General features: G+C 34.6%; 2 protein-coding genes across 20 annotated transcripts; one reads left to right on the forward strand and one right to left on the reverse strand.

Annotated features, from left to right (window-relative positions):
• Window positions 1-6267: 6267 nt before the first annotated feature.
• On the reverse strand, window positions 6268-9638 carry LOC101257626 (uncharacterized). 18 transcript variants are annotated; one of them, XM_069293677.1, is made up of 4 exons: window positions 9272-9612; window positions 7931-8032; window positions 6758-7831; window positions 6268-6465 (listed from the first exon to the last, which is right to left on the reverse strand). In XM_069293677.1, exons 3-4 carry the CDS (start codon window positions 7670-7672, stop codon window positions 6460-6462), a joined length of 921 nt encoding a protein of 306 aa, XP_069149778.1. In that variant the 5' UTR covers window positions 7673-7831; window positions 7931-8032; window positions 9272-9612; the 3' UTR covers window positions 6268-6459. The 18 variants fall into 18 exon arrangements, with proteins under 18 accessions (XP_069149778.1, XP_010316696.1, XP_010316694.1 ...); XM_010318394.4 differs by having other exon boundaries at window positions 6770-7831; window positions 7931-8036; window positions 9272-9601; XM_010318392.4 differs by having other exon boundaries at window positions 7931-8036; window positions 9272-9601.
• A 2073-nt stretch (window positions 9639-11711) lies between these two features.
• On the forward strand, window positions 11712-24297 carry MST2 (thiosulfate sulfurtransferase). Of its 2 annotated transcripts, none has more exons than NM_001320009.1 (12): window positions 11712-11789; window positions 12423-12610; window positions 12931-12990; window positions 13176-13238; window positions 13484-13608; window positions 13690-13846; window positions 14686-14745; window positions 15427-15485; window positions 20265-20346; window positions 23162-23225; window positions 23731-23798; window positions 23931-24297. In NM_001320009.1, the coding sequence occupies exons 2-12, from the start codon at window positions 12494-12496 to the stop codon at window positions 24030-24032; spliced, it is 957 nt and encodes a 318-aa protein (NP_001306938.1). In that variant the 5' UTR covers window positions 11712-11789; window positions 12423-12493; the 3' UTR covers window positions 24033-24297. The 2 variants fall into 2 exon arrangements, with proteins under 2 accessions (NP_001306938.1, NP_001306937.1); NM_001320008.1 differs by lacking the exon at window positions 11712-11789 and adding an exon at window positions 11836-12161.
• Window positions 24298-24951: the final 654 nt, after the last annotated feature.

Below are 24951 nucleotides of genomic sequence, written 5' to 3' on the forward strand. Positions count from 1 at the left end.
TAGTTTCCCTAATTTAAATACTAGAAAACCACTTAACGTAGATTTTTTTTAAAAGTTACTCATAAAACAACCATAATAATTTTAAGTAATCAGAAATCTTCTTTTTAAAGACTTTAAATTGCAAATCTAATATTGAGATTAACTAGTTAAAATTGCACTGACAATTTTTATCTTTGGAAATGTTATAGAGTATCTTCATATATTATTAGTATTTAAATAAAAAACAAATATAGTAATACGATAAGTTAAGTCGGTCCGTACAGTTGCAATGCGAAGATTAACCAATTTTTTAATATTTTAAATTTATTTTTAGTACTAAATACATATCATATTAAAAAAAAAAAAGGCAACTTTCACATATAGCAAACAAAAAATTCATATTTGTATGTTATAACAAACTTTTGTGTAATTGCGCTCCATAGCAAACATAAAACTGTTTAATTTGCTATACATATACAATTGTATAATTCGCTGGCCTATTTCGCTGCAATTGTATAATTTGTTTTGCATATAGTTGAATCGAATTAAAATGTATGTATATTGCATAATTATAAGTGTATAGCAAGAAGATATATGTTTTTTTCTCGCTTTATACAAAAACATAAACACAATATATACACTTCTGTTGTATAGAGCTAGAGAAAATTGTATTTCACTGCAATCGTATAATTCGCAATTGTATAATTCGTTGGCTTTTTTTGGCAATATTTGAAGTAAAATGTTTGTAAATTGTATAATTAAATTGTATAAAAGCGAGAGAGACGAGCGAGAATGGAGAGTGGCGAGCGAGATTTTTGGGAGAGAGACGCTGGCAAATTTTAGCTAATGTTTGCTATGGAGCACAATTAAATCAAACCCTAGCTATTCCATTTAATTTAGGTTATTAGTTTGCTATTATATACAATTTTCCCTAAAAAAATAAGGCAAATAAATTAAAACGAATAAAAAACGCTCTACGTAGGCAAAGGAAGTTGAACTGTGGAAGGAGGGCGGCAAACTGGCCCATTCACCGACTGACCTTAATTCCTCAACCTTCTTACTTCTAATAATACTTTATTCGTTCTGTTATAAAAGAACTTACTAAAATTAATATACTTAAAGAAGGAAAATTTAGGAAGTAATATATTTCATAAAAATGTATATATTGTATCAACATGTATAATGGCTATTTATAGCCATGACTTTTATTTACACATGTATCACTTTGTCCATTATTGGCCAAGTGATGTATTCTTTGGCCTATTATTGGCCAAGTGATGAGTTGCACAAGTGATGCAACTCATTCACTTGTTTGGAGCCCACGTGGCATGTTTTACAACACTCCCCCTTGTATGTCTATGTAAGTATATAGACATACATAATACGCATTACCTGCTGCCTCATTAAAAACCTTTCTAGGAAAACCCAGTGGGATAAAACCTAGACTAAGGAAAAAAGAGTACAGTGCGTATTTTACTCCCCCTAATAAAAATCACGATTTAGATGGTTAAGTTTTCGCATTCCAATTTTGTGAATCATCTTCTCAAGAGTTGAGGCTGGTAAAGATTTGGTAAATAAATCTGCTAGATTATCACTTGAACGAATTTGTCGCACATCAATAGCACCATTCTTCTGGAGATCATGTGTGAAGAACAATTTTGGTGAAATGTGTTTCGTTCTATCTCCTTTTATAAAGTCTCCTCTTAATTGAGCTATGCATGCAACATTGTCTTCAAAGAGTATTGTGGGTATCTTGACGTCACACTTCAAACCACATCTTTCTTTGATAAAATGTATTACTGATCTTAACCATACACATTCTCTACTTGCTTCATGAATGGCTATTATCTCAGCATGATTTGAAGAAGTAGCGACAATAGACTGTTTCGTAGATCGCCATGATATAGCAGTACCTCCGTATGTGAACAGATAGCCTGTTTGTGATCGAGCTTTATGTGGGTCAGATAAATAACCTGCATCTGCATGACCAAAAAGATCTGCACTACCTTTGTTAGAATAAAACAGACCCATATCACTAGTACCCCTTAGATGTCGCAACATATGTTTAACTCCATTCCAATGTCTTTGTGTAGGGGAAAAACTATATCTTGCTAATAAATTAACAGAAAATGCTATGTCGGGTCTCGTAGCATTAGCAAGATACATAAGTGCCCCAATTGCACTGAGATAAGGTACTTCTGGACCAAGAGGTTCCTCTTAAGGTCGAAATGGATCCTTACTCACTTCAAGTGATCGGATAACCATTGGAGTACTTGATGGATGTGCTTTGTCCATGTAAAGTCGTTTCAAGATTTTCTCAGTATAGGCAGATTGATGGATGAAGACCCTGTCTACTAAATATTCTATTTGTAGTCCAAGACAAATTTTTGTCTTTCCAAGGTCTTTCATCTCAAATTCTTTCTTTAGATATTCAATTGCCTTTTGAACCTTTTCTGGAGTTTTAATGAGATTAATGTCATCAACATAAACAACAAGAATAACACACCCCAATGTTGTTTTCTTAATAAATATACAATGACAAATGACATCGTTTATATAACCTTGTTTTATTAAGTACTCACTAAGGCGATTATACCACATGCACCCTGATTATTTTAAGTCATATAATGACTTTTGTAATCTGATTGAATACATTTCACGAGATTTTGAACTATATGCTTCAGGCATTTTAAGTCATTCCAGAACTTTCATATAAATTTCATTATCAAGTGAACCGTAAAGGTAAGTTGTAACCACATCCATTAGATGAATCTCAAGATTTTCATATACAACTAAGCCGATGAGATATCGAAAAGTTATTGCATCCATAACAGGTGAATATGTTTCTTCATAGTCGACACCGGGTCGTTGAGAGAATCCTTGTGCAACAAGGCGTGCCTTGTATCTTACATTCTCATTTCTCTCATTCCTTTTTCGTACAAAGACCCATTTATAGCCAATTGATTTAACATCACTAGGCGTTTGGACTACTGGTCCAAAAACCTCACGCTTAGCAAGTGAATTTAATTCTGATTGAATTGCTTCTTGCCATTTTGGCCAGTCACATCTTTGTCGACATTCTTTGACAGATAGAGGTTCAAGATTCTCATTTTCTTTCATAATGTTAAGTGCAACATCATATGCGAAAACATTATCCACTATGATTATCGATCTAAACTTATCTCATCACCTGTAGAACTTATTGAGAGTTCGTCATTTACTTGAGTCTCGGTTTCACTGATCTCTTCAGGAATATCAGGATTAATCAGATCTTGAATTTCTTCGTGAGATTCTTTTGTAGTGTCATTTTTTGTACTTCTTTTTCTAGGATTTTTATCTTTTGAACCCAATGGTCTACCACGCTTCAGGCGTATTTGTGATTTAGAAGCTACGATACTTGTAGATGGTCCTTTTGGGACGTCGATTCGGATAGGCACATTAACTGCAGGAATATGCGATTTTGTTATCCTTTTTGAATCAGTAAATGCGTCTGGCATTTGATTTGCTATGTTTTGCAAATGGATGATCTTCTGGACCTCTTGCTCACACACAAGTGAGCGTGGATCAAAATGAGATAATGATGAAACTTTCCATGCAATTTCACTTTTAAGTTTCTTTTTCTCTCCCCCTAATTGCAGAAAATTTGTTTCATCAAATCGACAATCTGCAAATCTTGCAGTGAATAAATCTCCCATCAATGGCTCAAGGTAGCGAATTATGGAGGGTGAATCGAACCCAACATATATGCCTAACCTTCTTTGAGGGCCCATCTTGGTGCGCTGAGGTGGTGCTACAGGCACATATACAACACATTCAAAAATTCGAAGATGAGCAATATTTGGTTCATGACCAAACACCAATTGTGATGGGGAGTATTTATTATAATGAGTCGGTCTGAGACGAACAAGTGATGCTGCATGTAAGATAGCATGACCCCAAACAGTAGTAGGCAACTCACTTTTCATAAGTAGAGTCTTGCTATCAATTGTAAGCATTTAATAAATGACTCAGCAAGGCCATTTTGAGTATGAACATGAGCTACAGGATGTTCAACTTTTATCCCTACCGATATGCAATAAGCATCAAAAGCTTGGGATGTAAATTCGCCAGCATTATCGAGGCGAATTGTCTTAATGGGATAATCTGGAAATTGCGCTCTTAATCGTATTATTTATGTCAATAATTTTGCAAACACCAGGTTGCGAGATGATAAGAGGCACACATGAGACCATCTTGAAGATGCGTTATATAGGTGAATAGGTCCACAAATATCCCCATGTATTCGTTCTAAAAATTGAGCGGATTCAATGTTAACCTTCATTGGTGATGACCTAGTAATCAATTTACCTTTGCAACAAGCAGCACATGAAAACTCATCATTTGTAAGAATCTCCAGGTTCTTTAATGGATGTCCATTTGAGTTTTCAATTATTTGTCTCATCATTATTGATCCAGGATGACCTATTCGGTCATGCCAAAGCACAAAAGTCTTTAAGTCAATAAACTTCTGGTTTACGATAGAATGTGCTTCAATCGTACTTATTTTTGCATAATATAGGCCAGAAGACGAAGTTGATAATTTCTCAAACACATATTTCTGGTCTGAGACAATCTTGGTAATACCAAGGTATTCAACATTCATTTCATTTATTGTCTCAACATGATATCCATTTCGGCGAAAATCTTTAAAACTTAACAGCTTTCTTGGGGATTTAGAAGAGAACAAAGCATCTTCTATGACGAATTTTGTTCCCTTAGGAAGAAATGTAGTAGCTCTTCCGGAGCCTTCTATTAAGTTTGAATTACCATAAATTGTAGTAACATTTGCTTTCTTCTAAGCAAGTAGGAGAAGTATTTCTCATCTTTGAATATGGCGTGCGTTGTTCCACCATCAATTACACAAATATCTTCATGATTGATCATTGAGGTATCCATATACTCTTCAAGATAAAAGATATAAACGAAATAAACATTATAATATTATTACTAAACAAAAACATTACACAACCTTTTAGTTATTTACAAGTCTAGGAAAACATATTCATGCTAGTTCATACAAACGACGAAAATGAAATATATTTACATTATCACAGATCCATTACCTATCAGGTGATCTATCTTTCCTTCGGGATTCTCAAAGAAATCCGCTACATCTAGATGCATGGGTTCAACAGTATCTTCCGAGATAAAGTTGGCTTCTGCGTTATTTTTCACCTCCTTCAGAGAAGCTTGATATAGCTCAACCATGTGCCTTGGTGTACGACAGGTACGTGACCAATGTCCTTTTCCTCCACATCGATAACATTTGTTGTCTGAATTTTTCTTCTGCACTACATCATGTTTTTCATTCTTCTTTTTACACTGCTGGTGTTGAAGGTTATTATTTAGTGCAAGACGATCACCATGATTGAAATTTCTTCCTCGACCACGACCACGACCACGACTGGGGTTACGACCCTTTTCACGCCTAGATTGGTGAAAATTTGTCGTATTTACTTCAGGAAATGACATAGAACCAGTAGGTCGACTTTCATGGTTTTTCATCAGTAAGTCATTATGTTGTTCAGCAACAAGGAAATGTGAAATTAATTCGAAATATTTTTTAAATCCCATTTCACAGTATTACTGCTGCAGAAGCATACTCGAGACAGGAAAAATGGAAAACGTTTTCTCCAGCATATCATGATCAGTTTGCACATGATCAATTTGGGGCCCACATGGCATGTGATGAGTTTGCACATGATCTCCAGACAAGTGAATGAGTTGCATCACTTGTGCAACTCATCACTTGGCCAATAATAGGCCAAAGGTGCACATCACTTGGCCAATAATGGCCAAAGTGATACATGTGTAAATAAAAGTCAAGGCTATAAATAGCCATTATGCATGTTGATACAATATATACATTTTTATGAAATATATTATTTCTTAAATTTTCCTTCTTTAAGTACATTAATTTTAGTAAGTTCTTTTATAACAAAAATAAAATTTTGAACTGTGAATTATTTACTTCATTATTCTACAATATAGATGTGCTAGAAACTGACAACTTTACTTTTACTACTCTATGAAAGTAACTTGAAATTGAATTGTTTGTTTCTAGTCTAAACAAGTTAGAGATGATTGTATGAATTCTTAGCGACCACATTCATAACAAATTTCAGGCCAACATCCAAGTTGAAGAAAGAATTGAATGTTTTGAACAAGGTTGAAGGTAAAAAAGAAGAAGATGATGTTCACCTATAGAGAGAACAAAATAATGTTGGTAGAAATTGTGAAGTGATGGTGTTAGAGAATTCCCAAGTTAGTACTACTGTTTATTCAAAATGAAACAGCTTCAAATGCAATGATTGTGGGCAGTTTAAGCCAAGAAGTTTGGTGTACTGATACAATGTTTTAACATAAAGTTAGCCCAAATGTCAAAAGATTAACAATGTTTTTGGCTGTGATGCTTATTGACAATTTTCAATTCCTGCCTCCTCACAACTGTTGCAGAAGATAGAGGACATATGGTTAGAAAAAATATACTTATGAATCAATGAAGCATTTGAGAATGAATTATAGTAGTTGAGTCATGATACACAGGAACTAATTGAAGTATAACTAGCAGATATCAAAACTAAAGCAGCATTTCTTCTTAGGAAACCAATAGTCATGTCATGGCACATCATTTTAAGACCTGCAGAGGACAATTTAGTGTGACATAAGACCGGTACCTAAAAAAGGAATACTGAGCATGTAGCACAATTGTCAACTGCATGTCATAGACAAGTTTTACCTCTTGCAGTACCTTTGAACCTTCATAAGAAAATAGCCGAGAAGCATTTGCGAAGCTTATCTCAGCAAGTTCTTCTTTTGTCAGCTCAAGTAATGATGCAACATAGGAGAGTACATGGTGAATGTTTGCAGGATGGTTATAGATTTCTTCTGCCTGTCGTTCATTGCCTTTGTCCTCCTCGGATGGATTTCCATCATTGATTCCTCCACTTGATGTTCCATCAGCTGATGAAGCTTCCTTCTCGATTAAATACAGAGAATCTGGATTGCTTAATTTTGGCAAAGCATCTGGTGCATCTGTCTCCAACAAGATCCTGTCCTTAGGAATTGACTTCAACATTTTCTTCGCCTTGCTTTCCTTCATGGACATAAGGAACCCAGAAAAGGAGAAGTAAGCACCAAGCTTAGCAAATTCAGGAACCATTTCAGCAGAGCCGAGGTAAGAGTGCAGGATGAAACCAGCAGGAACAGGCCCCGCAGATTTTAATAATTCAAGAAGATCCCCGAAAGCACGAACACAGTGTATGGATGCTGGTCTTTCCAACTCTTTGGCAAGTTGAAGCTGCTGTCGACAGACATCCACCTGATCAGCGAAATCAATCTTCCTTCCAAATGAACCTTTATCTAAACCAATCTCTCCAACTGCAGCAGCAGGAGTAGACTCCAAAAATCCTCTCAAGGTTTTCAGCCAATCAGGAGTTCTCTCAGTTATAAACCAGGGATGGAGCCCAAAATTTGGAACAATAGAAGGGTAGCGTTCACTCATTTCCTTTACCAAACGCCAATCTTTCTCTGACACGCCATTGACCGCAAAATGGACAACTCCTGTTTCAGTCGTGGTTTTGATAATTTTTGGGACCATATTAAAGATCCTTGGATCTTGGAGGTGACAATGAGAATCAAAGAGTTTCAGCATTATGGGTCTTAAAACTGCCAGACTCTTCTCTTCTTTTCTCTTGATACACTCTAAGTCGGTATTATACTGCTTATTCCTTGAACGAACCCTTAATGAAAGCTCACATGCTGGAGAAAGATAATGGTAACTGGAAGATGCTAGTGCAACACGGTCTCACAACTGTATGATAGATTAAGGTGTAACTAGCTTGTGTATGTATGAGAAGCAAATGACTTAAAGGAATCTGCACAAATCAAACGCTGAAATAAAATGAAGTACCTGTAACCACTCAGAACTCCAACAATTTCATAATACAACTCAAAAATCCAAATCCGTAAACCCATAAGAACACCACATTAAAGTTGGTCAGCCTTGTTAAACCTGACTGCATGCACGCAGCAAAATGAGAGTAACGCTTTGAGTTAAAGAAAAATACTTTCAAACAGGATAAGTGTTGCTTGGGAATTCTAATGTCTAACCAAGTCACTCTCTTGGCTATTTAGAGTCTTCTTAACAACCTAAAGTTGAACTGAAACAAATATGATTATGCCAAAAATGGAAGTTCATACACAAGGCTACACTCAACGTACATCTCTACAACCAATTTTTAGTCTTGAACCTCAAATAAGGAGCGTACACAATAAAACCAGTGAAATCGCAGTATGGTGAACCTGCAACTCAGGTGCTCATACTATTAGACATTGGGTATCAGCTTGAAGTAAATTATCTGAATGTTACCACTGGGTGGGCGGAATCAAAACGAAAAACATGACGAAACTATTTGATTTTCCAATTCCGATGGTCTTAAATTCATCATCAATAAATCAGGCTCGATTCTGAAACGACTCTTCCTCTTTCTTTAAACCAAAGTAGCCATTCTTCCTATTTCTAATTCCCGATAAAGTAAAAGTAATTCTTATTGATCTAAACACCAGAAAGAAGAAAACAAACCAATGAGAACAAGCAGAAAGAAGTAAGCAAGTTACAAACTGGATAAATAAACAGATAATATAAGTAGGAAAACAACATAAAGAGGACCAACAGATAAGCAATTTTCGCTAAAAGTTTACTCAACCACTATAAAAATGTCACTAGATGCAGCTCCCATTTTTTTGTATTTATTTATTTATGTTACTAACAAAGACACACATTTGTGGCAGAAGAGTTTCACGGATATCTAAGGATTACTAAACAGAGAACATAAGTCATACATTCACTCTATTTATCATCAGTTCATCACTAGTTTCAAGGATCTATCATAAACTGTCTCTCTACGTAGGGTGAGGTTTGCATGCATCCTACCCTCACCAGTGTATTAGTATGTTTTTGTTGTTGTAGTATTGTTAATCTTGAAAATCACGTTAAGCAAATCAGCTAGTCTCAATTTCCCTCTTATTTAGGGTTTAAGTGGAAGCTTAAAGCTGTGTTTACAACTTCTCAAACACCATCCTCCAAAGACATAATTTTGCAAAAAGCTACGCAACAAAGGCTTTCTTATCCCCATCACCATCTTCCTATCTGTTACATATGTCTGAGTAATAAAGATTGAATTTTTCAAACACCCATTAACTCCAATTACAAGAAATTTAAGAAATTTTCTTGGAATGAACAATTAAGTACCTGGAATATGAGCTCTGAAATTTGAGGGGTAATATACCAAAAAGAAAAGCTTCTCAATCCCCTTCACACTAAAATTCTCAGCGACAGCTCGAACCACATCTATTTCCTAGGGTTAACAAGGCTTTCGTGAATGTGCACCAATCGGTTTTGTACGATCTTATTTTAGCTGCTAATTTTTAATTTTCCCGATGGCAAGGAGATATTGGATATGATGTATCAAGAAATTGCCGATAGAATTTAAAAAAAATACAAGAAGATTCGATATCAAATATGATTTTACTATAGAGGAAGAAAAGAAGATTCGTAAAGACAACTCCTGGGCTTTTGAATGATTTTATTACATTAGTGTTATTTTTAATTTTTGTTCATTTTTTTCATTATTTTTTAATTAGATCAATATACTTAGATATATCCTATTTTATTTAATTATATCTTCTACTTTTTCTTTTATAGAATTGTTGTTTGATTTTATGAATTTATAAATTTGTTATGAGCAATTTTCACATATAGCAAACATAAAAGAATTATATTTATATGTTGTAGCTATAGTTTGCATAATTGTTTTTCATACCAATAGCCTCATCAATATGGGCTAAGACCTGTTGGGCCGATTTGGCCTAACTCGAGAATTAATAGGGTCGGACTAAGATTTTTGAAATTCATTTTAAAAAGGACAACTTTCACGTATAGCAAATAAAAAATTCATATTTGTATAATATAGCAAACTTTGCATAATTGCGCTCCATAGCAAACATAAAAACTGTATAATTCGCTATACATATACAAGTGTATAATTCGCTGGCCTAAATTGTATAATTCGCTGGCCTATTTCGCTGCAATTGTATAATTTGCTTTGCATATAGTTGAATCGAATTAAAATATATATATATTGCATAATTATAAGTGTATAGCAAGAAGATATATGTTTTTCTCGCTTTATACAAAAACAAAAACACAATATATACACTTCTGTTGTATAAAGCTAGAGAAAATTGTATAATTCGCAATTGTATAATTCGTTGGCCTTTTTCTCTGCAATTTTTGAAGTAAAATGTTTGTAAATTGTATAATTAAGTGTATAACACGAAGATATATATTTTTGCATGTGTATATACAATTTTCTCTCGCTTTATACAAAACAGAAACAGAATTATACACTTCTGTGTATAAAGCGAGAGAGGCGAGCGAGATTTCTGGGAGAGAGACGCTGGCAAATTTTTAGATAATGTTTGCTATGGAGCACAATTAAATCAAACCCTAGCTATTCCATTTAATTTAGGTTATTAGTTTGCTATTTTATACAATTTCCCCTTTTAAAAAAGGGCTTTTTAGCCCGCCCTGAATAAGTCTATTGATTTGTGAGGATTGAGAAATATCGGTAGGGCCACCCCGTAAATATAACATGATATTAAAATTTAAAATTAAAAAGAGTTCAAACTCAAAACAATTAGGTTAATATTTCTATTTAGATATTTATACTCTTACTTGAAAAAAAATTAATAAATATTATAAAAATAATTTATTTGTAAATTTGATTAAGTAATAACATATATATTATGTAATATTGTTTTGTTGATATTTATGATTTATTTTTAATTTAATTTAATAATTATATAAAAATAGTATTTTTTAAAAAATGAGCTGACTTGTGGGTTGGGCCGATCGTTTTCTGACCCACACCAAAAATGGTCTAGACCAGCCTGACCCGTAAATGTCAAAGTCTTTATGGGTTAGCTTGGATGGGATGAGTTAACCCATATTGACAGCTCTAATACCAAATTTTATGTTTGTCATAACTATTAATATGTATATTTCGCTATATATATATACACAAAAAAAGCAATTGTATAATCTGTTTTAATATACACATACAAAAGAATCAATTTGTATAATTTGTGTTTGTATAAAGTAAGAAAAAGAGAAAGACAAAAAAAAACTAGATAGTGAAAGACTGTATTCGTATAATATACGCATTTATATTTGTATATATAATTTTCTTTGACTTTATACAAACAAAACGCAATGTATACATTTTTGTTTGAATAAAGTGAGAGACGAGTAACAGTGGCGAACGAAATCTGGAAGAGTGGAGAGCGAGATCTTGGAAAGTGGCGAACAAGATATGGGAGAGAGGGAAAATAGATTCGTTTAATGGTCTTATAGATTCATGTCATGTGTACTATTTAATAATTTATGGTTGAGATTCTTTTTAATCATATACTCGTTAATTATAATAATAAAAACAGCAAAGCAATCAACTTTTTTATTTTTTAAAACTATCAAATAAAGTGATCCTTTTCAATTTTTTTATTTTTTTAACATATAAAATGAGACTGAGAAAGTATGTTTAGAAAAATCATAAATAGTAAAATTTATTTTACTAATATACCCTTTAAGAAACTTGCTTAAATCTTTACGAATTCATTTTTTTTAAAGAATTAATTGTAAGAATAAAAAGGGAATTGTAAAATATTAATTCTTTTTTTTCACTCCTCAATTTCTTCTCTCTGCTATCACCGTAAGTTCCCTATATCTCCTCCTTGATTTCCTTTCTCTGATTTCTATTCATTTTGATTTTGATTTGCATTTTTCTTCAATTATTTGAAACCAGATTTTACTGAAGTTGCAGATTTTGATTTTGTTGGATATTTTTGTTTCTCAATGCACAGTTCATTTGTTCTTGCTATCTCTCTTCTTACTATAAAAAATTTGTTACTTGTATACTTTCATGGCTTATCAAAGATTTAACTAACAATTTGATTGTTTGATTTTGACTTTGACACTGAGTTTAAGAAAACAAAGAGATTTTTGAATGTTGTGGGATCTTGTGGTTATGTGGGAAGTTCCAAAAAGGAAAATTGAAACTACACAAACAAATACGAATGGAGGGGTACATGTATTTGTTAATTTTTCATCTTTTGCAAGTTACAGTTTCATTAGTGGATAAAGCTTAAAATTTAAGATGTGGGTTTATTCCTCTTACTGGAAAGATTAAGATTAAGAGTTATTGGAATTTTAATGCATGGCAAAATTGTGATTTCTATGTGAAAACTCTTTATTAGCAGCATCAATTTCTGGGCTTGTATATTCTTGAATTTCATTTTCCTTGGGAAGTTGGCAAGAATGTTCATCATTTGCTTAATCCTTGCAGAGGAAACCATTTCGCTCGCTAGCAGCTCCAACTTACTAATCTACAAAGTTAAGGGTTATTTTACTCGTTGTATGGCTTCCTCAATGGTTGGGGCACAACCATCATTCTCAACACTAGCAATATCAACCAACGAACCTGTTGTTTCAGTTGACTGGCTCCATGCAAACATCAGAGACCCCGACTTAAAGGTTTCTGATCTTTTCAGTCTTAGCAGTCAAAATACTTGATAAAGAATAAGATGGTGATAGTATGGCCGTTATTACAACTGTCTAAACTACATTTGCTGCTCTAAATATTAAATCTGAAGTTGCATTTTTTGTTCACTCAACTCATGCCTATAAAAAGGACAATTCTTTTCCTTTTCTGTTCATTTCTATTTAGCAACACATTTGCACATGTTTTCTTTCTCTTCCAATTTTTCGGGTGGGGTGTGTGGTGCTGGTTGTATTATGTGAGGCATCTGTCAAATAGTACTGAGATTTTGTTTCTTTTTCCTATTCTTCTAAAGGTGTTAGATGCATCTTGGTACATGCCAGATGAGCAGAGAAATCCACTCCAGGAGTATCAGGTGCTGACTCCTGAGAAATTCTTTTCTGAATGACACTGCTTTATCTTGAATCACTGATTGCTTTCTAGAAAATATGTTCACAGATAAGCAATTTTCTTTTTCTCAGTCGCATTTATGGTAATTTTGTTCAACAGTCACTTTCATTCTGTTTTTCTGGTAGAATTTTCTAACTTCAACTAGAGCAGGTCGCTTGCATTCCTGGAGCACTATTCTTTGATATAGACGGAATAACTGATCGGACTACAAATGTGAGATATCTTCCCTGCTAAATTATTTCTCCTCTAGAAAGAGTGATTTTGCTCGACATAATCTTTGCAAATTACTAAACCTTCTCTGGTTTCAGTTTCTCTTCTTTGCAAATTATTTCTGTTTCATTTTTGTCCCATATATGTTTCTCCCTGTACTGTAATAGATGCTTCAGCTAGCCATCCTGCATGCTTTTGAGATAGATTTCATCATCTTTTATGATATAAAAGCTTTATTGATTTATCAGTTGCCACATATGTTGCCGTCTGAAGAAGCATTTGCAGCTGCTGTGTCTGCTCTTGGTATCAAGAACAAAGATGGGGTTGTTATATACGATGGCAAGGGCATTTTCAGTGCTGCCCGTGTTTGGTGGTGAGTTATTCAATTGATGATAAAAGGCGGTTAAGTTCATATTATGCAAAAGTGTCTAATCAATGGAATATGGGTAATCAGGATGTTTCGAGCTTTTGGACATGACAAAGTTTGGGTTTTGGATGGTGGCTTGCCAAGATGGCGTGCTTCAGGTTATGATGTCGAGTCACCTGGTGATGCCATTCTGAAAGCTAGTGTTGCCACTGAGGCAATTGAGAAAGTATACCAAGGACAGATGGTAAGATGAACATTTCTCAATTTCCTTTATCTCACTAAGCTTGTAGCCTTGTACATCTTTAAATAAAACAAGATTCCACAAGAATAGCACCTTTTGAAGCAATAGGGTGAGGTTCTCTAAGTTTTATTGTCTTCTCGGGACTTTTGCTGCATCGTTCCAAATAATGCTTAAGTAATGACTCTGTTGGTGCTTCTTGAATATCCGGAGGGCTCCACAGACTCATCTTGTTCATGTTATAACCGTTCATTATGTAAGGATGAACAACTTTTGTTTTTACCTCAAGTCAGACTATCTTAGATTCTTTTTCCCCTTAACCGATTTAAGAAATAATTCTCTCATTATGTTACTTAAATGAAAATCTATCCTTTTTATAAGTAAATTTACTGAAAAGTGAAAACAGTACCCAGGTGATGCAAAAATTACAGAGATGGACTTAAGAACTCCTAGTATATGCTTGAAGAGTCAATCAAGTCCATCATATTTGCTTGCTCCTTAATTGTATCCCCTCTGTTCCAAAAATACAAGTATTAAAGATAACTATACTTTACAAAAGTTTCAAGGAACTGTAGTTGTCTTCCATAGGATGCAGTGAATGATTTGATGTTTGACAAGTTCCCAATTCCTTAATTCTTTTTTTATTGGGGATGTATATGATGAAAATACCTTTTCAATCACACTTTGTCCACTTGGAATTTATGAATATAAAGTTGAAACATTAGTTTTTCTTGCTGTGTAGAACTTCTAGGTACATTTTCTTTCTCCCTCTCTTCGTATGTTCTGACGTTGTGCATTTAATGTTATATTGTTCAAATGTTTCTCTTAGAACCTTTAATGTGCAGGTTGGACCTTCTACCTTCCAGACCAAGTTTCAGCCTCATCTTGTCTGGAGTCTTGATCAGGTTGGTTTCCTTGATTGCTTTCTGCCGTACAACACTTGGTGGTGGTTGCATCTAGCCATGTATCATGAAGCTGATGGTAATGGCAAGGACTTTTTTTGGATTATTGACATTCAGGCGGTATTCAAAATCCAACTATTTAAAATTAGATTTTTTTTAAGAGAAAGGTAAGAGTAGTATTATGAAGTCTCCAGCACAAAGACTATGCTAGGAACAATATCTACTGTTCAAAAAGCAAAACAAAAGGTAAAACATGAACGACACTACAAGTGGACTGCAATTTAGTGGGTATTAGATTGTAAGTTTGTTGGTTGATATTTGTTACCCTTAGTGCAACTTTGTTCTGCAAAAATCTACCTCCGTTTCCCTGATTGACTGGTACAACTCTATGAAGTTTGTGAAGAAAATCTAGGAGGACTAGAACTATGACAATTGGAGGATGTTTTCTACAGAATATTTTGATCTGTTCGTGGATTCTGGTAATAGCTGCTCTTTGTGAAGGTTAATAGTTTGATGATTGTATGATAGTCCAATACTGGAAAAAAATGTGAACACAATCTTGTCACTTGACATAGGTCAGAAAGATTGGATCTTTCAATATATTCTCCATAAATGTATGTATTCTTATCAGAATACTTCTAGCTTGGCTATAGAAATGGAGATATGATTTCTGTATATTTTCAGGTTAAAAGGAACATTCAAGACCAGACATATCAGCATATAGATGCTCGATCCAAAGCTAGGTACTTCATCATGTCTGCAAACCCATATTTTAAAATGTGATTGACTAATATGCTAAGCTATTTGTTCAACAACACTCACATGATGAGGAGAGTAGATTTTATTTGTCAATTATCTTTTGAAGCAGTTATAACCCTTGTGAATTTACTTTTTAGATTTTACTTCTCCCTCCTAATTTATGCGACACATTAAGTCAGAAAATGTTTGGCACATGTTATGAATAATAGTGATGTTCAATTTGACCATTCTATACTCTTAAGAGTTCAACTTCAAACTCAAATAATGAGGTTATGCTTTCCTTTGCAACAGTTAGCTCTATAGCAAGTCAAATTGTCTTTGTGCCTTGTTAAATATGTCGTTTGATTAGAGAGTAATATCTTTTGGCATGTCTTGTCATCTATAGGGCCTTGTTGGATGCTTTCCTTACAAACAATTAGTTCAATATGCTAGTCAAAGAGAGGCTGCTGTCTTGTTGTATGGTTAGAAAGGTCGGAGTAATAAATTTTGGCACATCTTGGGATTTAGATAGTTAGATTGCCGTTATATGAATATGTATTTCTTTCTTATGCTACATTATCTTTAGGACATGTAGACAGAAACTTCTTCTCCTAAAGTGAAATGTTGGCATAGCCAACTTTAACATTTTGTAATGGCTGCAATTGATGTGCCTTAGTGAGCAGGAAAACTTAGATAAACATTATTAGTGGTTACCATCGAGAAAGGATGGAATCTGAAAATGTTGCAATTATATCTTTCCTGACAACTCTCAAGTTTACCACAGTCATGAAGTCATGAGTTATTAGGGACCACTCATTACATAATGTGTGAAAGGCTAATTGGGGTGCTTATATATTTTTTCTTTATACAACATAACGTGTGATCTGGAGAGGGTAGAGTGCACACAGACTTTATCCCTGCCTTGAGAAGGTAGATATGTTGTTTCCGATAGACCCTCGACTCATGTAAAACATTTCAAAGCAGTTTAAAAAGGGAAAACAATAGTAAAGTAGACATATCAAATAGGGAAAGCATTACTTAACATTCAAAAAAAGGAAAAGTAGCAATAGCAAAATAATGTGACAAACAAGGTACTAGAAATAACAGGCAGCAGTAGAAGTCACAGGGCTAGGAACTACGAGAACAGATACTAATACTACTAGAATGAGAGGAGAACAAGTACACTTCTCTACACTACCACCAAGCCTTTCCTGCAGGAATGCGAGACAATACTTAATTACCTACTAATATCTACCCTAATCCATGATTTCCATAATTTCTATTTAAAGTCATTCCTCGGTGAGCTAAAGATGCATCATGTTATGTCCAATAACCTCTCTCTAATACTTTTTTGGTCTACTTCTTCTTGAACCCAACATTGCCAACCTTTCACACCTCCTAAATAGAGTATTTGTGCATTTCCTCTTCACATGTCTTCATCATTTTAGCCTCGTTTCTCTTATCTTATCCACACGGGCCACTCCCATCTTGTTTTAGATGTTCTCATTCCTAATCTTATCTCTCTAAATATGCCCACACATCAAGCACAACATCTTCATTTTCGCACCTCACATCTTCTGGACACGTGAGTTCTTAACTGACCAACAATCTGCCCCATAAAACAGTAGGCCTAACTACCGCTCGATAGAACTTGCCTTTAAGTTTTGGTGGTGTATTTTTATCACACAAGACTCTAGAAGCGAGCCTCTATTTTGTCATTCAACACCAATACGAAGTGTGAGATCATCGTTGATGTCTCATTCTTTTGGATTAAACAACAATAACAACACACCCATTGTAATCCCATAAAGTAGGGTCAGGTAGAGTGTACGAAAACTTTACCCCTACCTTGGAGGTAGAGAATCTATTTCCAATAGATCCTCAGCTCAAGAAAAAATGGTTCAAAGTAGTATGAAATAGTAAATGACAGAAGTGAGAAACTATGACAAATCATTCTAAACAGTGGCTACAATTGAATAATACAACAATTGTTGAAGAGTCCCACATCAGATTAAAAAAGGACATGTGGTCTCTTTATAGGCTTGAGCAATCCTTCCTTTGAGCTAGCTTTTGGGGTTTGAGTTAAGCCCAAAACTTAATTTAACATGGTATCAAATCAGAATCCATCTCAATTAATGTTTACTGATGATAAGCCTATAAATTAGATTGTCCACACACCAGATGTCCAATCCTAGGCGAAGAGTCCCAAGAGCTATTCTTCATTTTCTTCCAGATCTCTAAATGTATTACCAAAACTAGGAGCTTATGTTGGTTCATAAGCGTCTCACCCGGGATGACTTTGTAGTCTTTACAAAGACCTTTATCAACTTTCTTAGGGGGAAAAATAGTCTATTTGTCTTGCCCAATGTACTGTGGAACTTACCAAGTTCTCCTCCTTATTTGAGAAACTCAAACTGGCTACCCCAACCTAAAGGCTCCTGCATAATCTAGAAGTGAGCCTTTTCTTTTTCCTGTTCCCGGAACCGAAACCTCTATGCACTTGTCATAGCCCCGTGGAGTTGACCCGATTTGTCCATTAAAATCTCCTCATACGGATAACTTCTCAGTGAACGATATATCTTCCATTACCTTGTCAAAATCAGTTCTTGTCCGTTTTGCCCAAGCCCGCTTGTGGTGTGCATGGACTAACGATGTTCAAAGTGGACCCTCCAATGACTAATTTAATCGTTATCATCTTGTCGTTGATTCTCCAAACCTCTACCACTTGCTCCCTTATTTCTCTATCTATTAAGAATCCTACTCCATTTGTATTACTCAAGACTACTAAGTACCAAAATTTGTACTTGTCCACATCTAACGCCTTAGTACCTACCCATATGGTCTCCTAGGCACTAGCTACACATCTTCCTCTTTTTGAGAATCTTCATTAGTTTATGGACTTCCCCATTAAAGTCCCTATGTTCCAAGACCCCAATCTCAGCCTAGAAGATCCCATAACCCACTTACCATCCCTGACCCTAGCCTCTGTCCCCGACTGAGAAAATAACTAATCAAGGGCTTACATCAAAATGAGCAGGAATCAATACTCAAGAGTAAAGACAGAGTAAGAATCCAAGGACCAAAGTCAATAAGGCAGGAGCTGAAGCACAATTGAGCAAGAATTTAAAGACGAGTACAACTAATAAGACAAGAATGGTAGCACTAACGGCTGAGAGAATTGTACACAAGAATTACTAGGGCAGGATCAAAGCACAAGCAAGCAAGGATCTAAAGGCAAGAATTTCTATAAGACAAGGATGATTTCACCCGAATACAAACCTTTGATATTTGGAACTTCTTCTCTTGGGGATGACCTGCTTATCAAGCCTCACTTCTACGCCAACCTCTTGTGTCTCATCACTGAACTTGCAGTATAAGCACTCCTTTGGGGTCCCACTCAACCTGGACCCTTTAGACTCTAAGATTCGTGTCCAAACTTCCAGCCTACTGTTAACTCCATTGCGTGTCTGGTCAATCAGTACTATGTCATTTGCCAATAACATTCACAATGGCACCTTTCCTTGGATATGACGTGTCAACTCATCCAACACCAACAACACAAATAGAAACAGGCTTAGAGCGGATCTCTGGTGCAACCCCATTATGACTTAGAAGTGTTCTAAGTCTTCTTCCAGTGTTCTTACCGGCTTGGCTATTGTACATGTTCTGAATCACTCTACTGTATGCCACCGATACACTTCTAACCTCCAAACACCTCCATAGAACCTCTCTTGGGACTTCATCATAAGTCTTTTCTAGGTCAATGAACACCACAGGTATGTCCTTATCCAAATGAGCCCATTAACTCTACAAAATGCAAAACCTCAACTTTTTCATGTAAGAAACTAAGATGCCTATGATGCCAAGTATAATCAGAATTTTTTACTATACTCTTCCAGATGTCACAGCTTGCGGACCCAGTTAAGAGCCATTTGATTGCTTGATATGCATTGACATGTATGTGCATAAGATTTAGAAAGAAAAACCACTTCTCTTTATATTTTAAGAATATTACTAGTTTCGTTCTTTGTGTGATGTCAAGGAGCAATTCTCACATTAACTTCTTTGTAGGATTTCTTCCCTTTGTGGTGTCAGTTCCTTGTTTACGAATAAATAAGGATTGATATATTCTGTTCATAGGTACTTGTATGATGATGGTCTAGGAAAAAATCATCTGTTCTAGAATAGTGTTTACAGGGTAGGGCATATTTACATTTTCAAGTTGTTTTGGTGAAGTTACGCTCTTAGTCATTATTATTTCAAGAACTGCAATTGTTTTGTATAGTCATTCCCGTTACGAGTGGCTTCTGTCCAAGAACGAGTAGTTGTGCATATCTTCTTTTCCCAATAAATTACAATACAAACACTGCTCTCTGCAGGTTTTGAGTTTAAAAAGCTATGTAAATGTGGTACCTATACTCTACATACTTAAGATATGATGTTGAGGAGAAATAGTTTTTTAATTTGGATATTTAAAGATGGGCGTAATCTTCCTCTATGAGCGAGACGCCATCCAAATCTTCCACTCCTTGGGCGAGGCCTTCTGTTCTATGAACACCCCATCACTGAATGATTCACTTTCAAATTCTCGCTGTAAATACCCGGTCGTAAAATTAGGAAAAAACTTTGACTAAGAAGAGGTAATAGAGGGAATAAATTTATCAACTGCAGCAAACTGAAGCAACTGTAATTGGTTAATGTGTAAATTTTCTAGAGTTCAAATGCAAGCTTAATTTTTTTCATAGAGTTAAGTTATCTGGATTTTTGTTTTGCAACTGTTTTAGGTTTGATGGTGTTGCACCAGAGCCTCGAAAAGGAATTAACAGTGGACATGTACCCGGGAGCAAGTGTATTCCTTTTCCACAGGTGAGGATCTGTGCATTGAAGAAAAAAAACGATTTTTCAATATTCTATGGCAGTTTTCCTGTTTCATCTCCTGTATAAAAACATTTCCTGCTTTCAAATGAAGATATGGTGAAGTATTTCTGTTTGAATAGGTTAAACTATTTGTCTCATATTTCCACTGTGCTTGATGCTCCTTGACCATGGATAATTTACTTCCAGTCATTGATATCATCTGGACTACCGAGTGCATGACAATATAAGTTTCTAACAGTTGACAATGATCAAAACCATGAGCTTGTACTAAGTTTGATGCATTTTGCTTAAAACCTTGTAACAGAATGTTAAGGCCCAAATTATGAAATTTCAATACTATGCCTCTCAGAGATGCAAGTCACAAAAATGAATGTGAAAATGCTCTCAGGCACAGTTATTGAGGTCAGAAAAGACTTGTTCTTTTCCAGCCGTTTGTAAAGTTTCTGGCATCTTTACAGTTATTCGTTAATCACATTCATCAGTTATTACTACAAAAATTGGTATAGATTCAACATGTGTGGGGAAGGTTTGGTTTGAATGGGTGGAATAAAACAGAAGGTTGATGTGCGGAGCTACTTTTAGTAGAAAAACCATGGAGTTATTGTGCTTTGTTTTATGGGAGGTATCAAGACATTCTGATATGCATGGCCGGAGATGGAAACTAAACGAACATCATTCAAGTTACTTTGTATACACTATTAAACGAATCTGGTTTAAGATTGATCCAACAGCCTATGCCAGTTAAAGTGATGGGGTAACAAATATTTCAATTAGGCTCAGTTTTATTTACCGAGTCCCAGCTCTTTAAACCAAACCATTTTACTATGGTCGGTTTATAATAAAATGGGACCAATCTTTGTGGAGATTGAAGCAAATAAATCAGTCCTTGGTAACTCCAAATGCAGCTCTGGAAAGAGAAAAACAGCAGGAGTTTTGAAAATTGGCATAATAGCTTACAGAAGATCAAGATGGATGCTTAGCTCTTTTCTATTTTTGGTGTAAACAAGATATTAACTAGGACAGAAAATATCTTTGATGTGCTAGATTGTTCATAGGTAGCAGTTTAGACTAAGACTATTTTATTCGAGAAAATGGTTTAGAACCCCCCTAATTTATATCTGAAATCTCAACTACACACTTATTCATTACGAAAGTCCCATTACACTATTTTAAAGTAGAATTATTTGCTCCCTGGATGATAATGTGGCAAGGTAAGTGTAGGACACTCTCTCAAAGAGAGTGAGAGGTAAAAATACTAATTAAAACTTTAGATTTTAAAAATATTTCTTAAATTTATATTATAATTTTTTTATTCTTCAAAAATCTTTTGTTTCTTTTTTTAAAAAAATTATTTTTTATGGTCTTTCTTCTTCTCTTTACCAAAGCTACATCGGCGGCGGTTCTGCTCCACCACCAAGTCGGCGCCCTCACCGACTCTAATCATTAAGTTAACTCTTTTTTTTCAAATCACAAATTTCTCACAGTTAGTGTGAAAAATTGACAAGAACTGAAAATCGAAATCGAAAGTCAAGAGGATCGAACTTTAAAGTTATTAATGGAGAAAAATTCATCAAGTTACAGATCCATCGATGGAGAAGAACTCATCAACAAAATCATTAGGTAACAAACCCATTTATGAAAAAGACCCAATAATCGAAATGAGTTGCTGAACATTGTTAAATTCTAGCTTCAATACAAATCATCAAAAATTTTCTTGTGCTCATAACTCCAATGAGGCTCGAAGAAGATGGTGGCAGTCATATAAAGTATCTCCAAATCTGAAAAATTTGTTGTCGAGATTAAAGAAAAAGATGAATGGAAAAGGAAAGTGAATCAAAGAAGAAGAGGAATGGAAAAAGGAAAGTGAAAGAGAAAGATGAAAATATAGATGAAAAAATATTGCAGCATAAAGTTTTTTTGTTTTTTTTTAAAAAATGGTTAGATTACGTGGCTGAGCGCATGAGATTCATTATTTCATATAAATCTGGTTGTGTTTTTAAGGGGTATATATTTTACTTTTAAAATGTTCTGGGGGGTAATAGAACTCCCGTAATGAATAAGTGTGTAGTTGGAATATCGGGTATAGTAGATTAGGGGGGTTTTAGACCATTTTCTCATTTTATTCTGTTATTTGTAAAACTTTTGAAGGGGAACTACACTGTTGTTATAGTATACCTGTGGATATATAGACTAAAGTTATCAGTTTAAAAAAAAAAAAGATTCCTTGTAAGAGAAGCAAGGATGGTAGTTATTTTTGGGTCCTTAGATGTAACACTCATATATTTGGTTTCCAGAACAATCTTTGATGATTTATATACTGATCTTGTTATATTCTCAAAAAAGAAAAAAAATCAACTCTTCTCTGGTCTTCCAAGAATCATTTTGGGCATATTGGCTCTTGGATCCTACACTGATGCCTTCGTCTGCCTGCAAAGATTCTTGAAAACTGAGGCATTCTCATCTCTTTGTCCCCTTATGCTTGACTTTGCGCCTAAGCCCTGGAAAACCTAGTGTGTGTAGTACCTGTTCAGTTTATTAGCTTCTATCTACTCTTTGATGATTTATGTAGAGACTATCTGGTTGAAGCTCTGAAATAACCTTGGGTAGTCATCATCATCAGTATGAGAGTGTGAAACAATAAATGAGCTTTACATGTTTTGCCTGTATTTCCTTGTTTCAAAGCTTAATCCCTACTGAGTAATTCCTAGATCAAGTTCTGTAGCTGTGATAGATTCAAATCTATTTTTTTTTTTTAAAAAAAATCAAATATTCAAATCTATATGTTTGTGGTGATTCTTATCAGATGTTGGATGGCTCACAGACACTCTTATCCCGTGAAGAGCTCGAGAAAAAATTTGGTCAAGAAGGTTAGAACTAGTCTCATTTTCTGAGCTAGAGTTTGGGCATGCTGCATTTCTGTGGTTTTGCTTTCCTGCTACCCCTAGCTTTGCTGAATGTTAGACTTCATAAAAACAGTGAGCCATGTGTTAAAAAGGTATGTTGTATGTGGCACGTTTAGGCCTGAAGCTACCATGGAGCTCAGGTTGGGAACTTAAGTGCAAGATCGTCATTGCAAAACATCCATGTCATTGCCTATAGGCAATTAGAGACCCCCTTTAAAAGGACAACACTAGGCAATAAATATAGTCAGCAAAGTGGAGGCTTAATTATTAACAAAATGTTTTCTGTAGTGATTTGGGTGCTCTTTAATCCCCAAATCACTACAGAAAACATTTTGTTAATAATTAAATCTCCACTTTGCTGACAATATTTATTGCTTGAATAATTCTTGTATAACCATGGAATGTATGTTATTTGAAAATGTCCTTGCTCTTTAGGTAACTAATCTAACAGTACATGGTTCTTTCGCAGGTATCTCTTTGGACAAGCCTATAGTTGCCTCTTGTGGCACAGGTGTAACTGCTTGCGTACTTGTCTTGGTCAGTTGAATCCTCTCTCTCTCTCATACAGCTTTCGCTTGTACTGTTGTACATTAATCTATGCCCAGTATTCATATGGCTATTCCATCGTCTCAAAAGAGGGATGAATTCAAAGTTCATTTATCTTTTTAGGGCCTCCATCGACTGGGGAAGACTGACATTCCAGTCTATGATGGTTCATGGACAGAATGGGCAACACAGCCAGATACACCTCTCTGCACATCTGAAAGATGAAGACGTTTGTATGGCCTGCCTAGTTTTTATGGGTGAGCAATGATGATTGTGAATCTAGATCTGGTTCCTTTTCTTAATGGTTAGTGCAACAACTTACATTGTATTGTTGAATGATAACAACGGAAAAATTTCTTCTCTGTTGTACAAAATGCCTTAATTTTACCTTCATTATATTTTTGGTTAGTGCAACAACTTCCATTAACTATACTTTGTACTAAAAAACACTCTTATGCTTGGATAAGTGAACTTAGAAAGGCCCCTGAAATCAAATGTATTCATGCGTTGTCCAGTTGGAGTTTATATTTGATGTGTCATTGAACATAAAACTACGCTATGCGTGATTATAAATATTTAGCGAAATAGATATTTGTATTTATACATATAATCATTTTTGGAACTTATAAATTGGCTGGTTGCACTTTTAAAACATTACAGATTATAACTATCTGTTATATTGTATTGTTCATTTAAATGTATGATTGTCTTCGTTTCTTTATACTGCTGATATATGTACTACTCGTAAAAATGCATACAACGAACCCAATATAATAAGTTACTTATGCATTATAGTTATGATAGATATATTTTCAAGATTAATTAACTATTCTATCAAGGGTATAATAGATAAAATGAAAAAGGGCTTAAAATAACCCTTAAAGTATTGGAAATCCATTTATTGGTTCCAAAATATCTTCTCGCCCATTTATTGGATTTAAAATACCCATGTCATTTACATTTTGGTTTAAAATTGACAATTTATGTAATGATTTTATATTTAAATTATTTAAATATTTTTTTTAAATACATGATGTTCAACTATTTGTTATAATTTAACTTATTAGTATAATTTATAAAACAACAGAAAAGCTACAACCAATGAAAAGCTACAACCAATTGAGTGTTTTTAGAATTTTGAGGT

This window comes from Solanum lycopersicum, chromosome 2 (genome assembly GCF_036512215.1).
Source record: "Solanum lycopersicum chromosome 2, SLM_r2.1".
Taxonomy (NCBI): Eukaryota; Viridiplantae; Streptophyta; class Magnoliopsida; order Solanales; family Solanaceae; genus Solanum; species Solanum lycopersicum.

What these genes read in the sequence shown, in the direction of transcription:
- LOC101257626 (XM_069293674.1), bottom strand. Translation starts at nt 7,672, where the DNA reads ATGCTGAAACTCTTTGATTCTCATTGTCACCTCCAAGATCCAAGGATC.
- MST2 (NM_001320009.1), top strand. Translation starts at nt 12,494, where the DNA reads ATGGCTTCCTCAATGGTTGGGGCACAACCATCATTCTCAACACTAGCA. An exon ending in AAGTATACCAAGGACAGATG is followed by an intron (nt 13,847 to 14,685) that starts GTAAGATGAACA and finishes TTTAATGTGCAG; the next exon opens with GTTGGACCTTCTACCTTCCA. An exon ending in CTGCTTGCGTACTTGTCTTG is followed by an intron (nt 23,799 to 23,930) that starts GTCAGTTGAATC and finishes TTATCTTTTTAG; the next exon opens with GGCCTCCATCGACTGGGGAA.